The sequence below is a fragment of the Micropterus dolomieu genome, linkage group LG07 (assembly GCF_021292245.1).
Source record: "Micropterus dolomieu isolate WLL.071019.BEF.003 ecotype Adirondacks linkage group LG07, ASM2129224v1, whole genome shotgun sequence".
NCBI lineage: Eukaryota > Metazoa > Chordata > Actinopteri > Centrarchiformes > Centrarchidae > Micropterus > Micropterus dolomieu.
Window position 1 is genome coordinate 2,205,933 of NC_060156.1, and position 17,203 is coordinate 2,223,135.

Below are 17,203 nucleotides of genomic sequence, written 5' to 3' on the forward strand. Positions count from 1 at the left end.
TGGGACATGAGTAGAGTTGAGATATTAAGAGTGGAGTAGAAAAAGTGACTTGTTTAATAGGTGTGTGCGTGCGTGTGGGTGTGATTGAGTAGACCCTCTCCACACACAAACACACCCTCGAGTAAAAAATACTTGGCAGATGCCTTTAGAGACTGCCTCCTCTCTCACATGTTGGAAAAGGCTTGTGGTTACGCAACAAAGTGAGCGGTCGGGTCGGGAGCAGGAACAGACGCGGTGAGAAGCGCAGAGGTGGTTTGGGGTCACCGGCGGCTCAGGGGTTTTTCCCACAGCGAGGACCGTCCACTCTCCTCTCCTCTGGTCCTAAGGGATCCCTGGCATTTTAGAAGCCTCATATACCCCAAGGGGGTGGGAACGGGAATAAGCATGCACAACCCGAACCTTAACCCTGGACACGCACAGGCCTACACAGCCCCTCCTTCCTCAGCTCTATGTTTACATTTCTGGGACATGGCTGTGTGAAAGCTGAAGATGAAGGACCACGGAGCATGAGAGAGGAACAGCTGTGTATGTGTTGTGTGTGTGTGAATGTGTGCGCACTTTTGCTCGTGTGTTATTGTGCCTGGCAAAGAGAGAATAATAATGTTTATTAACTTTTACTGGTACTGTATTGTTATGAATAAGGGTTAGAACATATTGTGTTGATTTTACAAAATGCAGTTGTCCAAATTAACTATCCCAAGAGAAATATTAGTTTTGTTTTTGGTATAATAGTGGAATACATTTGCCTATCAGAAAACTCTTCTTATTAATACGGTGATAGGGATTTACAGTTTTTCCCCGGCTGTATGAAAGTTGTTACTCGCTTCGGGAAGGAAAGTGTGTACTTGTAAACACTGTGCATATGTGCAATGAACCAACAACCTTTTGCAGGTGACAGCAGACAGCATTTGTCTTCCGTTCTTCAAGCGTCTCTTTTTCAACACTACATTTTTGCATCTTTTAAACCGAGCAGGAATTGGCTGTGGGGCGGCTTCAGCTCCAGAGAAGCAGCAATGCCTTTTTAGGCAGCTACTAGAGGGGGAAAACATTTTTAAGGACGTTGCCAAACAGATGTGTAATTACTTTGTAGACAAACACATTCACGGCGTTCACCCACTTCCTAAAGGTAGTGAGGAAGCCCTGCCACTGAGGGGAAGGAGCATCAGTCAGACTCTAAATTTACTTTTAGCTTCTCAGAGTGACACAGTGGCTGCTGCTGGTTACAATGTCTGGATGATGAATTTTACTGTAAAAGACAAAGGCTACTGTCTACCCCTGCAGTTTGGGTTAATTCCCACTAGAAGGCACTGTTGGACGTGTCCGCTAGGAGCCCCTACAGGTGTCCTGTGTCATACCTGTGAGTCTGTGTCGACCGCTGTGGTGGATAGTGTCTGACACAAAACCAGCGTATAGTGACAATTAGATTAAAGTATTTTTTTAGAACTGTCCTGACGTTGTAACCCCAGACGGTTGATACTCCCAGTGGATGAAAACAAGATAATGTAATTTCATTTGATCCACAGTCAGTCACAGCAGTAAGTGGCACGTCAGAAGAACAACAGTTTAGGATTTTTTTTCTTTTCTCAGCCTGTATTGTTTTGGGAATAAAAATTGGGGCATGAATCGGTTGCTTACTGTACATGAGAAAACACTGTTAGAATTTGTTTAATTCTGTGCAAATTAGGCCCCTTAACAACAATAATTTAGTGTTACACGGCTTGCGATTGCTCATTACCAGCAAGGAATGCAGCGCAGTTTCTCATCAAAACAAAATGACGGTCTCTGCATCATTCCAGCAGCTTAGGTGAAACATAAGCACATCAAGACATGTCTAAAACCGTTAAGCTCTCAGCATGGGCTGTTCTCCAAAATGCAGTGTAAACACTGGAGTAGAGCTGGTGCGTAGCCACTCTGCTGCCAGTCCAGATGGCGTGTTTTTTCCAGGCAGAAAGAGTGTGAGGGGGGACGGGCAGGAAAGGACGAGTGGCACTCGGGACACACCCTTGGTCCGACTCACAAACATAGACTCAAAGATATACTCTAAAAACAAAAGCAGAGCTTCCCATGTGTGGTTAGTGACACTACACTCTGCCGGGCGGTAGCAGACGCTAGATCACACACACACCTACATATAGAGTATAACTGTGAATAATAACTTCAGTGTTATGAGACTGAAAATGGGTGTTTTAAACATGCATACTCACTGACTGAATGTAAACACGGAACCATTCCAACACTCACAATCAACCCTGTCTGTTTCCTCTCAGAGAATAAAACTGTCTCTCGTCTCACACCCACACTCATACACCCAAAGCGGTGATTTCAACCACTCTGCTGTCCACGCTGAGCGGACTGGGCCGAGCTAAATGGGCTGTGTCTCGAGCATCTAAAGATGCACAGCTGTATATTTAGCCCTGGGTCATTTCCCCAGAGGCTCAGCTCTGGGCTACGTTTATCCCCGTCGCTCAGGGGGGAAACTCCCAGCATGCTAACTACCTCTACTTTCCCAAAGGAGCGGCTTATAATTTGGTAACTTGGTCAAAGGAGCCACTGTGCTCATGTGAAAGAAAGCACATGTTACGGTGGTGGCGAAGATATAGAGCTGTGGGTCGTGCATCGATACGCTGTTCTTATAGGAGGCAGACACGTGGCTGTGTCGGTGGTCTCTCATCATCTGTGTGTTTTCATGTGATAGTGTTTGTACTCAGACATAATTAACAAAGCAGAAGGATCCTAAACTCAGTCCTTAGTTCAGGTGATTAATGCTCATCCGTGAGCATGTATTGTATTTTGGAAGGGACCACTAAATGTGCAGCCTTAAAGGGTAACACAGGGAATTTTCAGTTTGTTACAACATGGGTCTTATTTTTGTGGTTTTGGCTGCTATTCTTTTTTTGTGATAATAACATTGTACTCCCTTAGATCTGGGAACATGGGGGCCATCACAAAAAAGAACTGACGGTGAGCGATCAGCTAAACAAACCCCCAGCAAAATTGATTTAGAAGGGAAAATGCATGCGAACAGTAACTACTACTAGCAAACTGACCCTCTTCACTGCTTCAGGGATTATTAGTGACATTTCAGATTTTCTCACTTTCAGTTTTAGCTCCTTCTGCCTTCAACTAGTCACTGATCAGAAGAACATTGGCGGAAGTTAACCGAAATAGAAGCCAGTATTTGTACATTTTGACAGAGTGCAGCTGGAAGCACCTGTTGAAGTATATTTTATTATTTATATTATACCACCTCCCAGATTAATTCATTCTGTGAAGCAAGAAATACTGAACTTGGTTTCCTTTCAAGCGCGCTGTTTGTCTATTATTATGTCTGTTACTATTTTGCTACCACGTTGGAGATCAACAGCCTGTATTTAGCTCCTCTCATGAGAACAAATGCAATATGACGCTCAGCTGACTTGGCTCAAAGTGGTGGCATGGCTCTGAGCTAGGGATGTGCCAAGAAGTCAGCGTATCTGCACTGAATGTGTTTTTTTTTTCCCCCATTTCCCAAAGTTGGATGTTCAGATGTTGGGCAGAAACTTAATTTTTAGATTCAAATGTGGCGCGATTGTCATGTATAAATATGATCATTATATGATACTATTAATCCTCCAGCCTGAAGACCCGGTCACAACAGATTGTGGCACAGTGAAATTTATTTGCATGTCTCCAAGAAATATGGTGACGTAGGGACTACTTGCAGGGCTAGTTGCTAAACTACTGTGGCAGCCCCCCCATTGGCTAGCATGCTAGTGCTACTCAGCCACAGCTCTCCAAGTTTCTTACAGTTTTCTCATCTTGTTTACATCTCTTGTTTACATCTTTTTGGCGCTTTGTTGTCAGGATTGCACATTGTTTCATTCAATAAAGAGTTACTACCACTAACCTTCTGTTTTGGTCTGTCAGAGCTGACAAAAGCTGAACCTGATATGAAAGATTGATTTGGATTTACTTTGACCTAGTGTTGTAGTCCTCGAGACAGGTCTTGGTCTCAAGACCGGTCTTAAGACCACTTTTTGATGGTCTTGTCTCGGTCTCGGACATTGAGGACTCGGGATTTTATTTCAACATTATAACTTTGGAATATCAATAAATTGCTTTTGCATTGTCTGATTTATTTGTTAACATCTTAACTTTGATTGGATATAAAATGCGTTTCTTCAAATGCAACCAATAACTACCATAACCATAATACCATAATAACCATAATTAAAAATGTGTTGTTGCCGTCCCCCCTACCCGCGATGGTCAGCATGGAAAAGGAGTGTTGAATAGAGAAGCTTAGATTGATTTCAGCTCTTAGTGTTTGTATGTGGGTGTTTTAAAGGGAATGTGGATCTTTCAGATCAATCTGAGAAGTACCTTTGATCTCGTTCCACATTTTATTGTGTGTGATGCAATGTGGGGAACTGGTCTTGGCCTCGACTTGGTCTCAGCCCCTAAAAGTCTTGGTCTTGTCTCGGTCTTGATAAACTCTGGTCTTGGTCTTGACTTGGTCTCAGCCCCTAAAAGTCTTGGTCTTGTCTCGGTCTTGATAAACTCTGGTCTTGGCCTCGACTTGGTCTCAGCCCCTAAAAGTCTTGGTCTTGTCTCGGTCTTGATAAACTCTGGTCTTGGTCTCGACTTGGTCTCAGCCCCTAAAAGTCTTGGTCTTGTCTCGGTCTTGATAAACTCTGGTCTTGGTCTCGACTTGGTCTCAGCCCCTAAAAGTCTTGGTCTTGTCTCGGTCTTGATAAACTCTGGTCTTGGCCTCGACTTGGTCTCAGCCCCTAAAAGTCTTGGTCTTGTCTCGGTCTTGATAAACTCTGGTCTTGGCCTCGACTTGGTCTCAGCCCCTAAAAGTCTTGGTCTTGTCTCGGTCTTGATAAACTCTGGTCTTGGTCTTGACTTGGTCTCAGCCCCTAAAAGTCTTGGTCTTGTCTCGGTCTTGATAAACTCTGGTCTTGGCCTTGACTTGTTCTTGGTTTGGGTGGTCTTGACTACAACACTACTTTGACCCTTTGAGTGATCGCGGATATTCCATTGAAACTGATTTCTCTATTTGTCAATGTGACTGGCCTGAAATGTGACTGCCTCTGTTAGTGCCTATTATCTTTTCAGGGGTTTGATTTGTAGCCCGACTATGAGCCGATATTTCGATTTTGAGAATGATTTGGATAGTAGACCCCTTTCCTGTATAAACTACACTAGAACAGGCGATATTGAAAGCTGTCCTGTATGTGGGCTATAAAACCTTTTCCTAAATGGATTATGTTAACAAAATAGATGACAGTCTCAACTCCAGATTGAAATGCAGTGCCAGGTCAAACGGCACTGACTGGAGAACTTACCTAACATGTTTTTGATTGCGGGGGAAACCGGAGCACCTGGAGAAAACCCACGCAGACACGGGGAGAACATGCATGCTGTGAGGCCCCAGTGCTATCCACTAGGCCACCATGCTGCGTCTAGTTCATCCCTTTACCAGCACTCTTTAATTCTAACCAAAGCTACGAGTAACCATTTCTCGACCACCAGCCGGCTCTAAATCATGCATCTAACACCACATGACTGTCTACAGCGAGGACCTGCAACTTTGTCTGGCAGGAAGTCGATTCTTGTTCAGCTCACGTCTATTTAAGTGTCCGCTCTGGTTTAATCATTTCCGACACACCGACTAAAACTACAAACAAACGGCTGGCAGATACATTTTGAATAAGTCAGAAACTGTAGTTTAACGGCTCATTAACGTTAGCGCTCCTCCACTGACGGGCAGCGTTAGCTGCTGTAATGTTACGTGACTTTACAGAATATTTAGAAGTGATAAACTAGGCACAAGTGAGAGGACCGTTCGCTAGAACTGCCACACCGTTTCAGAAATAAATCTACAATCACGTTTGTCAGCAGCGTAGCCTCCGACTCAACTAACGTCAACGTTACATTAAACATACTGAGACATAACGGGAGGGTTAGCAAGTCATGAATGTTTTAAGGAGAGGAGAAGTGATTAGGACTGTTGTTATTATAATTTATGTCATGTAAATAACGTGACAAATGACCAACTCATCGCTAACACAGCCCTCTGCATGTTGTTTCTACGTGCTCTGGTAGATTCCGGTCAGCTGATTGTTTTCTTCTGTGGTTTTTGTGGTGAGGCAGTGTTGTTAAAAGGGGAGCTGCAGCTGGTTCCCCTCTGGTGGCCAAACAATGCAACACTGATGACATGAGTGAAGGATCTGACTCTCTGTTTCTTTTTTAATGGTCATATATCGGCTGTTATAAACGTCCGATGCTGATTAAATGCGATGAAAAGCTCGGGCTGTAGTTTGATTTTCAGCTTTGAAATGCTGTGGTGTTTGATGCTGTCCAGTTTTGGATGTCAGAGTTTCATAAACATAGCTGGGGTTTGACCTCTTGACCTCGAATCTGAACTTCACCATGACACGGCACATTCTGAGTTAGAGTGGCTCAGAATGTGCTGTTGTTGGATTTTAAACCACTGAATAACTTGAGTCTCTGAAATATATAGTCCATGAAAACCCTGGCTTCGAAATTGGGATTAGACAGATATTTATTGTGTATGGCTTGCAAGAATTGTCTGAATTGATTTTAAAAAAGAATGTCTTTGATACCATTACTAGCTTCAGTGCTACAGTTCCACTTCAGATGTTTCCTTTGAAGAGGGCTAAGAGAAATTGCACTTCCTCACTTCCACTGTGGACTATTTTGCTGATGCACAACTTCCCGAGCTTTCTCATGCTTTCTGAATTAGTCCCAATGACAATTCACATACAGGCGCACGCACACACACTCCACGACCATCTGGCTGCAATTGCACAAAACGGAAACGCACATGTTAGAATATATCACTGTGAGAATGTTTTGTGTCTGATTTGTGTTTTTCTTGGTGGACGCACAATAGGCTCTATTTGTGTGAAAATGCCTGCGGCAAATGTTGGCCTCCAAGCAAGTCAACGTTCTGCATTTAGACGCTCAAACATAAGTCTGGTGTTTCCGTTCCCTTCATTCCTAGAAGTAACTCTGTCTTCCACGTGTCTGATGTACAACAACGACACACCTTCAGACACCTGGTAGAGAAAGCAGATAGTCATGATCTGGCATTGGGACTATGTTGGTAGTTGAATGCCCATTCTTTAGTTTTGGGTTGTTTCTAAAGGTTATAAGTTGGTATTTCACTGGTGAGGCTGGAGTTTGGGGTAAAGTTAGTATGATTCTGAGGTCTCTCTCTCTCTCTCTCTCTCTCTTTCTGGTCGGTGGTTTTCTCTGGGCGTTTGGAGTCTGTATTCTGGGGCCTGCACAGCCAGACTATAATTTACCCTTTGCATTTACTGTTTATGTTCCCGTGAAGCTTTCTACAGCAGAGCATCCTTGGTGTCTCAGCTAGCTCTCTGTGTGGGACTGTCCAGTGATCACTACCATGGAGGAGGCCTCCACTCTAAAGTGCAGTCATCCAAATAACGAATATTAGCAGCATAACTCTTTGGCGTTCTGTATTTTTATAGGATAAGTCTAGGGAAATTCTTTATTTTTCTTGTTGTCAAGAAATGATAAGGTCAAAATCCACAATGAATAGATCCTTTCAATATGTCATACACACCAATTATTAGGGCTGGTTATTGTTGGAAAATTTTCAACATCATGCAAAGACAATATCCAGTCATTTTTGGGGGAAAGGTTAGTTTGGATAATATTATTTGATTATTATCAATTGATAATAATGAATATCACACCCTTTAAATAGATTTCTGTAGGCTTAGGCTGTTTGTGCTTTAACAAATTACTTTCCTGATCAGAGAGGCTGCTCTCAGTTCATCCTGATTGGTCCTGTCGGAGTGTCGGGAGATTCAAATAATCAATGACGTTGTGCCGCTGTACCTCGTGCGTAAATGCGCGCAGCCAACCCCCCTCCACACGCTATTAATTTTTATGAAAAAGACCCACCTGATCCGCGAATACAACTCCGCACATCACTAGAACCTGCAGGAACACCTTATTATCAGAAGAATGCGCCCATTAAATAGCAGTGAAAGTAACGCAAAAGTAGTGTAAAGCATTACAATTCAGAGACGGTAATGTTGTCCATCTATCCATCGTCAACCGCTTATCCTGCGTACAGGGTCGCGGGGGGCTAGAGCCAATCCCAGCTGGCCACACATAGACAAACAACCAGTCACACCTAAGGACAATTTAGGGTCACCGATCAACCTAGGCCGCATGTTTTTGAACGATGGGAGGAAGCCGGAGCAGCCGGAGAGAACCCACGCAGACACTGGGGGATCATGCAAACTCCACACAGAAAGGCCGGGGCAACCGGGCTTTGAACCCGCGACCTTCTTGCGCCCTTGTCTAATAAAATATTGTTTAAAATAAAAACAAATATGAGTAACACTGGCGACGTACAATATATAAAGATCAGTGAAAAGTGCCACCAGCCAAATACTTTCCTCTCCGCTGCAAGTAGATATGCCTGATGTTTTCAATACTGCTTGGACTGAATATTTTATGCTTCGTTTAGTAACATCTGTGCATGTGTGGTAGTCTGCGGTTAGCCAAGCCCACACAGGCTCATGACATCATGGATTGCTCTGATGTTTTCTTCTTCTTTCTTCTTCTTCTGAACCTCTCTCTTTACCTTCATCTTTTTCCCTCGGTACCCCCAGCCGGTCCTGGCCGTACATCCACCCTCTCCTTAATCTCTTTTTCTTCTCTCTGTCCCCCAGTTCTCTCTCCCCTTCTGTCTCTATTGACTTGATCCTCTCTCCCTCTCTGTCCATAGCTGTATATGGCGTTGAAAAAGAGAGTTCCACGGATGGACTCTCTGGTCTTGGCTAGTGGAAGCAGACTTGTCTCTCTGTGTAAATATTTGCACAGAGGGATTATAGATGGTCCCACGCATTCAAGGTGGAGCCCCACTCTGCTCCAGGCCACATTAGGGCAAAGAATGGCGCTGAGTGTAGCTTCAACATAGCATGAGAGGAGTTGATGTGACATGACATAACATGGTGGTGAGTTGTTGAAGTATGAATTGTTATATGATTGATCTCACTTTCTATTTCTCTCTGTCGTTGTCTTCTCTGGACAGGCACCGAGCAGCGACCTCCCGCTCAAACATGTAGACACCATGGTGAGTTACAACTTTTTATTTATTTATTTTTTTACTTCACTTGCTGTTTCTTCTCAGATCCAGTAATCTCCTTTTACTTCGATTACTGAATTGAAGGAGACGATAAATCTGCCTCTATAATATGTGCAGTCAGGTCATGTGTGTGATGTAGGAAAGATGTTAACTATGAGTCTATAGAGGCAAGTGCTTGAATGACAGCTGGACCTCTTTTACAGCAAATATCCCTTTAAACATTTATCAGCACAATGCTTTATAGAACAACTTCAAATCAGTATTTAATTTGGCCTTGGAAGAGTACAAATCCAATTTATGCCTGAAAACACATATCCATTGTTCACATCAAACACAAAGTTTTTTTCCTTTTTGACCGACTTATCAAATTGTCTCACTGGAACTGAAAATGCAGCGTTAGAACAAGACAATCAGGGATTTCTGTGCTGGGAATCAAGCCGGGCTGCTGTACCAAACTGCTGATTCTGTTCCCATTAGAATAATTTCCTTCACTGTTTTAAAATGCAGACACCGAGGATGTGCAGTGTAGTGTAACATGATGCAACAAGTTTTCTATTTGTGCCTCATGCAGGTCACACATGCATGCATGAAGGTTAAAGGTCAAGATCGGCTACAAGGTTTTATAAATTCTTAAGCTAATGTCAAATAGACATTCTGAACCCCAGTTTTCACAAAATAATAAAAATCCAAACGCCAGTCAACATAGTCAATATTGATTCTCTGTTCTCCTCTAATAAAGTTGGATGTGTTAAACACCCATCAGCACCGCAATCGTCACACCCTTACCTTTCTGGATATTGGGCACATAACTTCCTGCACTGGGACTAAATGTGGCAGGGAAATCGTCCAATATGGACATGACTCCTAGCAATACTGGGCTGAATGATCAATGAACAACTTCAGTCAAAGTCATCTCCACTCCAGCCTGTTCACCCTGCTGCCTTCTGGGAAGAGATATAGAAGTTTCTGCTGCCACACCACCAGACTGCAGAGCAGCCTTTTCCCCCAAGCTATCAGACTCTAATTCATCCTCAGCACTGCTCCAGTGATTATAGTTTATTTCTGTTTACCATTTTTTACAATTGATTCTGTATTAATGAATCTTGTCTGCTATGTAGCAGAAGGGAGTCACAAAACCCAATTTCACTCTATATCTTGTTATATTGTGATAATAAACCTACCTACCTACCTCATCTGTGATCTCAGGACTAAAACTCATGAGCGTTGCATGTTTGCATCAGACAATCACTCCACCTTACATAACAACCAGGTATTTCAAAGGTACCTACAGACGACAAGAAACACAAAGTTCACCACAGTGTATCACACAGTCAGCGCTCAGCACAGAGTTCAACCACCAATAAATGAGGCATTATCTCAGTTCAAATCTCCACAAGAGCCCATGTCTCAACAAAAACCTGTTTTGGATCCAAGCAAGCGAACAGAAAAAATACTTTCAATAGAAAAGTTGGCCAAGGAAAATAAAACCAAGCGACGCCTCTTGTGTCTAATAGACAAGCTTAGTGATTCTCCGACAGCATCAGAGTTACCTCCCGTAGTCCGGCTGGTGCTGCTGGCAAGCAGGACCGACTGGGCCTCTTTTACTTGGTTTGAAACGCCGGCATTGATATTCCCTGAGCTGACTGGTGTGTGTGTGTGTGTGTGTGTGTGTGACGCATATGCGCCAATAGCCAAAAAATCATCTTCAATGCTAATTTCACCCTCACGCTCCATCATGCTGACATTGTGAGACACGTTACAGCTCGATGAGAAATATTGTCACGTTTTAATATCGCGACATCGTGGCAAGAGCTCTTGTCGCGCCACTAGTACTAAGACAGACTAGACTATGACATCACCCCTAAGCCGTCACATGGTTGTTTAAGGAACTTGAGGACCTTGTCGCTTCAGAGTAATGACTTAGAGCATACGTGTTGGCCTTGGACTCACCAGTCAACTATGACACAACTTCCTGTGAGTTGTATTTTGTCTGGGAAAGGAAGGATCGAGTAACCAATTTAGAGTTACCACCCAAATCCAAGCGCCCACTTTCTCCGCAAGGACCAAAATAAACACAGATGCACCAGTGTGCTTCTCTGTGTGTTTGTGTGTGGCTGCTTTTAGTGGCATTTGCTGTTATTTTTCAGTTTTCTCCTGCAGTGTAGTACAGAAGAAGACACCTCTCTGCCTTTGTCCCAAAGCCACGCAGGAGCTTCACATCTGACAGCCTTTTGCACATGAGTTTTCCCTCTCAGGTCATAATTTGGTCTGCACCTTAACTAAGGGGCAGAGCCTGAAACACACAGCGATTACAAGCGTGTGATTAAATGTTTTTACGCACACAGTATCATCACACGTCGGTACAGTATGCATGTGTTACAGTGTAAATGCGTCTGTGTGTGTGTGTGTGTGTGTGTCTGCATGCGAGTGCAGCTGCTACTGTCTGGTCATGGGCATTTGCTGTGTGGTTCCACTGTGACGTCTGGGAGATGTTTGGCTGAGCCTCGGAGCATCGCAAAGATTCGTCTTATGACTACATGAGCTTCTTTCGCTTCACTGGATCAGCCTCGGTTGGTTTGGCGTTCTTCTGCTTCTTTGCTTTAGTTAGATGTAGACGGTAAAAATAGAGGCCCTGCTTTAAATCAGAAGGTTGTTTTACCTTGAAAAGTTAGGACGTTTTAAGTGCAATTTCTTGTGAGATTGCTCGGTCTTGGTGATTTTTGTTTTTTTTTTTGATATAGGGGCAGGAAAAGCAAAGCAAACGGAAGGGCATTCTGAATACTTAATAGTTAAATATAATACTTACATTACAAACTCAACTCAAACAGCATTAAATGTGTGGTTGTTTGTGAAATCACCTCTGAAAAAGACACAAAAATGTCTTAATGTCAGATTAAGATTTCACAGAAGAAGACACACACAAGCATATTGTGCAAACTTGCATTTGACCGGGCATGACTAAACAGACTGACTGATGAAGAGCTACAATCAGCTGACTTCTGTGTGATGTGTTTGTGTGTACAAACATGCATCAGACCCCACATGTTCGCCTGAAGAGACGGAAAAGGTTAGCAGCTGCAATTTAGATGCGTACATAGATGAGAAAGAGGGAGAGAGGGAGGGAGAAGTTGAATATGAGGGGGGAGAGATAATGTGATGGGAGGCTGTGTGGGAGGGGGGGAGGGTGGCCAATACAGAGACCAGGAGGGAAAGAACGAGAGGGAGAACACAGCGGACAGAAGGACAAGGAGCGTTGTGGAGGAGTCTGGTCTCAGCTGGAGCATGCACTGGCCCACTGCAGGCAGCTGCCCAAAATAGAGCCCTTTTTTTCTTCTTCTTCTCCTCCGCCGCTGTCAGAGAAAAGGGAGAGGTATCACAGAGGAAACTTCCCTGCAGGACAGAAAGCAGTGAGCGGCTCCAGAGATGAACCGAGGAGGGTCTTTGAGAAGGCGGCTCTCCTCTCTGAGGGGGGCCTGGCGATGGAGTACGGGTTACCTTTTCAGGAAGGTAGGAGGCGATGGAGGGGTAAATGGATGAATGAATGATGTAGTCAGCACGGGTCCTGCAGCTTGTACCTTTCTTGTCCGCTCCTATTGTTTTTTTTTCTTTGTTATGGAATAGTTTCTCTCTACTTCTCCGCAGACTTTTTACCAGCCCCCAACGTATTTTGCCCTTCCTCCCTCCCTCCCTCGCTCCCTCCCTCGCTCCCTCGCTCTTTCTCAGATGGTTAATTTGAATGGCCTGCTTGTAAAGTCAACCTCCACAGATGGTTTTCATCTGGAAACAGGCTTGCTGGACCCCCCACTCCAGTTCCCTCCTCCTCCTTCTCCTCCTCACCCCCTACGTCGCCTCCCCAACTCCTTCTCAACGCAAGTTCTCAAAGGAGAGAAACCGGTCTTAGGGTGCGGATTGTGTGATCAGCAGCTAAGGTCTACAGTATTGATCTGCTTCAGAGCTGTTGTTGCTTGATTGTATCTTGCTTGTTAAGATCTTGCCGCTGTGATTAGAAATTGGAGCCACTTGACTTGACTTAAGATTCTCAAGATTGACATGCATTGTGTACAGTAGACTCCGTTCACAGAATCCTAGTACATCATGATGTTTTTCAAGAAAAAAAACATCAATGTGGCCATAGAGAAAGTTATTATTGTATTACTGACCCCAGCTTCATTGCAACATATTTTCCCAGATGGTTGCACTTTGCCTTAAATATTAAACTGCTCTGCACACCAGTTCACACTAATTTGAAGCAAAAACTATGAAATTATCTGCCATCTTAGCAGCACAATAGAAACACCGTCTCCTCAAAACTCTTAGTCTCTAATTAAGATATTTGCTTGCATGCTGGTTGAACTGGTGGCACATTTCTCTGACATGTTTTGCCATTCAAAAACTGGAGTTCTGTTCTGATCACCTAAATGCCGTGGTGCATTTAAGAGTACTTCCTGACTTTGATGCACAGTAAGACTCACAGCTCCACTTAAAACAAGCACTCGAAACTCTCTTCATGGTCTGCGTCTCTCTCTGGACCCCCTCTTTCAGGCCATTTCTTGCTCATTCGTCTCTGTCCTCCTCTGGCGACTCTGCACTTTATAGCCCCTGGCAACATACTGAAACGTTTAGGCCAAAGCGCAGGCAGAAAATGGGGGATTTGCTTTGTGTCGCCTCAGTTGGGCCAAAGACTCATGTGAGTACTTGGGATGGAAGATAAGAAAGGAATGTTGTGTAGAATTGGTTAAAATTAAGTGAATTTGCTGGGAAAGAGAAGAACGCAGGCAAACACTGGAGCATCTGATTTGTTTATGTCTTTTTGTGTCTGTGTATGTATTCATTTAGTCCCTCCAAGAAGTATTGTTTTTTTTACTCATCACTGCAATCTAAAACAAGACGGAGTCAAGTAAGTGGCGATGGCAAGTAAGAAGCCAATTTAAAATGTACTGGCTCGACAGTGTCTAATTAAAAAAGTTTATTTCAAGAGGTGGTATTCTGCTTTTTGCCCTTTTCCCCTCTCCTTTGAGTTGTATACCTTTTTTGTGCATGTAATAGGTTTGCAAATTGAAAAAGCCCAAAGTCCAGCCCTCCAGGCAGTCAGTGGACATAAAGTTGTTCCTGTGATGTAGAGACAGAGCTCAGTTAAAACTTTACGGATACAGATTAATAACTCACCAAACTGAAACTCTCGCTCCAGTCCGTGTTGCCAAGCTGGTCGGCAACATGTGCAGCTGAACCCGAGCTGTTTACCGTCTTCTCGCTGACCCGCCCTTCTCTGCTTCTGATTGGCTAGTAGTCCTTAACTAAGAACTGCACATGTGCAACTCCCAACAAAGATCATTTAGAGGCAAGATGTATCACTCCATAGCTAAAATGAAGCCTTCAACACAGGGTGAAAAGAGGAGCTGCAGCAATGTGCAGTATGACAAAAATGTGTTTTTTGAAAATGAAAGCATGTAAACCTGTTCTGATACAACCTCTAAATAAGATTTTCATTTGTTGCTGCAAGAGTTTAGTTTGCTGGACTTTAGTGGCAGCAGAGGGACGTCAGTGCAAAGTCTAAGACCCATTTTCCACAAATACCAACAACTCGCTTTGCCCTGCCTCATTTGAATGAACCTCCCACCTGTTTGTGCCTCTCCTCCCACCAGTGCACTGCTCTAAAATACCACACAGACCAGCAAAGGTCAGGAAAATATGACCAGAGCTCTGGTTATTGCACCGCTACGAAAGTAGGACCCACAGACTCTTAACAGAATTAAGTTACAAAAGCAAATTCAATTTCCTTGCTAGGTAGATGGCTAGTGCTAGAGCTACGAACTAATTTCAAGTGTGGCATTTTTTTATATCTGACTTGTAATTTTTATATTTTACTCGCAATCTATTGCAAAATAAAAACAAAATTGTTTTTTAACTGCACACCATATATACTGGATGTTGCCTCCGTTGGTTTTAAACGTGTACACTGACAGACAGTCAGGTGTGAGGAGAGCAGAGCAGGCTGAAAGTCATCCAGTGAGGCGAGTCACGCAGCCAGTCTGATCTAATAGATGATGATGGATAACAGCCCCCTCCTGTGTACATGTGACCCAAACACCACAGGGGAGTGAACCAGTCCACATGGCCTTTGACCCCCCCTTCCTTGAGCTGGTTTGAGGGGGAGGAACAGTGGAGCCAAACACAGTCAATCACCTTCAGCCACACTTCCTCTGCAATGGCCTCTCTGCTTTGCTTTGTGAGGGGTGCCTTGTGACACCGTCCTCACACGGTCCTCCTGCACTGCATCATGTAAAAGAGCCCATATCAGGGTGCATATCAACACCTTGCATCTCTATGGGTTTAGAGGGACGGATATAATTTCAGACTCCAAGTAGCTGCCTCCTCTCTGCCTCTGTGTTTTACAGCATTAGAGCAAGTTAAGTGTTACTGTGTTCAAGCTCATTTCCGCCTTACATCAGCACACCGTCAAACTGTTAGCTACCTGGTATGGCTCGTATCTGTCAAATCATCAACAGTGCAGATTCAAAAACATTACAAGATTGTACTTGTGGTACCATCAGAGAACAGCTTGGCTCTTATTTTATAAACACGATCAATCACTGGAACTGTTTGTAATAATATTATCACAATACGTTCTGGTAATACAGTCCCCTCCAAAAGTACTGGAACGGTAAGGCAAGTTCCTTTGTTTTTGTTGTTCACTGAAGACATTTGGGTTTAAGATCAAAAGATGAGACAAGAGTTCAGAAAGTCAGCTTCTATTTCCTGGTATTCACATCTAGATGTGTTAAACAACTCAGGACTTATCACCGTTTAAATTAGACCACAGCATTCTGAGGTGAGCAAAAGTAAAGGAACAAATAATCTTAAAGTAAATAACATTTAATATTTGGTGGCAGAACCCTCTCTTGCAATAACTGCCTCCAGCCTGCGACCCATCGACATCACCAAACTGTTGCATTCTTCATTTGTTTTTTTTGTGTTTGTTTGTTTTTTTAAACCTGTCCTGCCCAGCAGCCTGGTATAGACTATGATGACCTGGATACCATATTGTGCCAGACAGACTTTACTTTAACAAGAGAGTATTGATATATATTATATATAATATACTCCTTTGTCTGTTTTATTATTTATTTAATAATGTATTGATTTGTCACCGGGCCGGACAGGGGGGCAGACACGGGGATGGGGGGGCACAAACAGACAGCACAGAGAAAGGACAACACCTGTAAGAGAAGGGGGATGGAAGGTGGGGACAACAGGGAAAAGCAGAAAGCAACGAAACCTGCAATAGAACAGAGAGGGGGGCTTGGGGAGGAGAAAAACAACAACAAACAAACACAAACAAAAACAAACAATAATAATAATAGTAAAAGACAACCAGCCGAACAGCAGCAACAAACATAGCATCACAAATGCATTCTTCATTTGTGATGCAATTCCTTTTACTGCAGCTTCTTTCACTTCTTGTTTGTTTCGGGGTGTTTCTCCCTTCAGTCTCCTCTTAAGGAGGTGAAATGCAGCTCTGTTGGGTTAAGGTCAGCTGATTGACTTGGCCAGTCTAAAACCTTCCACTTTTCCCCCTGATGAAGTCCTTTGTTTTGTTGGCATTGTGCTTTGGCTCATTGTCCTGCTGCATGATAAACTTCCTCCCCATTAGTTTCAATGCGTAAACTGGCAGACAAAATGTTTCTGTCCACTTCTGAATTCATTCTGCTGCTAACATCATCAATAAATATTAACGAGCCTGTTCCAGAAGCAGCCATGACATGACCTCCACCAGGCTTCACAGATGAGCTTGCATGCTTCGGATCATAAGGAGTTCCTTTCTTTCTCCACACTTTGGCTTCTCCATCACTTTACTAGAGATTAATCTTGGTCTCATCAGTCCATCAGATTGTGTTCCAGAACTTTTTTGCGGCTCATCTCTGTACTTCTTTGCTAATGTCAATCTTCCCTTTGCGATTCTTGCTGCTGATGAGTGGTTTGCATCTTGTGGTGTGGCCTCTATGTTTCTGCTCTCTGAGTCTTCTTCCAACAGTGGATTGTGATACCTTCACCCTGCACTGTGGAGGT

General features: G+C 43.6%; 1 protein-coding gene across 10 annotated transcripts in view; it reads left to right on the forward strand.

Moving 5' to 3' along the window:
- tns1b (tensin 1b) overlaps window positions 1–17,203 on the forward strand; it is a 198,673-nt gene that overhangs the window by 116,033 nt on the left and 65,437 nt on the right. For 9 of the 10 annotated variants that reach the window (XM_046053606.1, XM_046053607.1, XM_046053610.1 and 6 more), the window contains one exon: window positions 9,083–9,124. In XM_046053606.1, the coding sequence (XP_045909562.1) occupies window positions 9,083–9,124 (42 nt within the window). Of the gene's footprint in view, window positions 1–9,082; window positions 9,125–12,403; window positions 12,644–17,203 lie in introns of those variants that run through there. The other variant, XM_046053617.1, reaches the window with a different exon arrangement.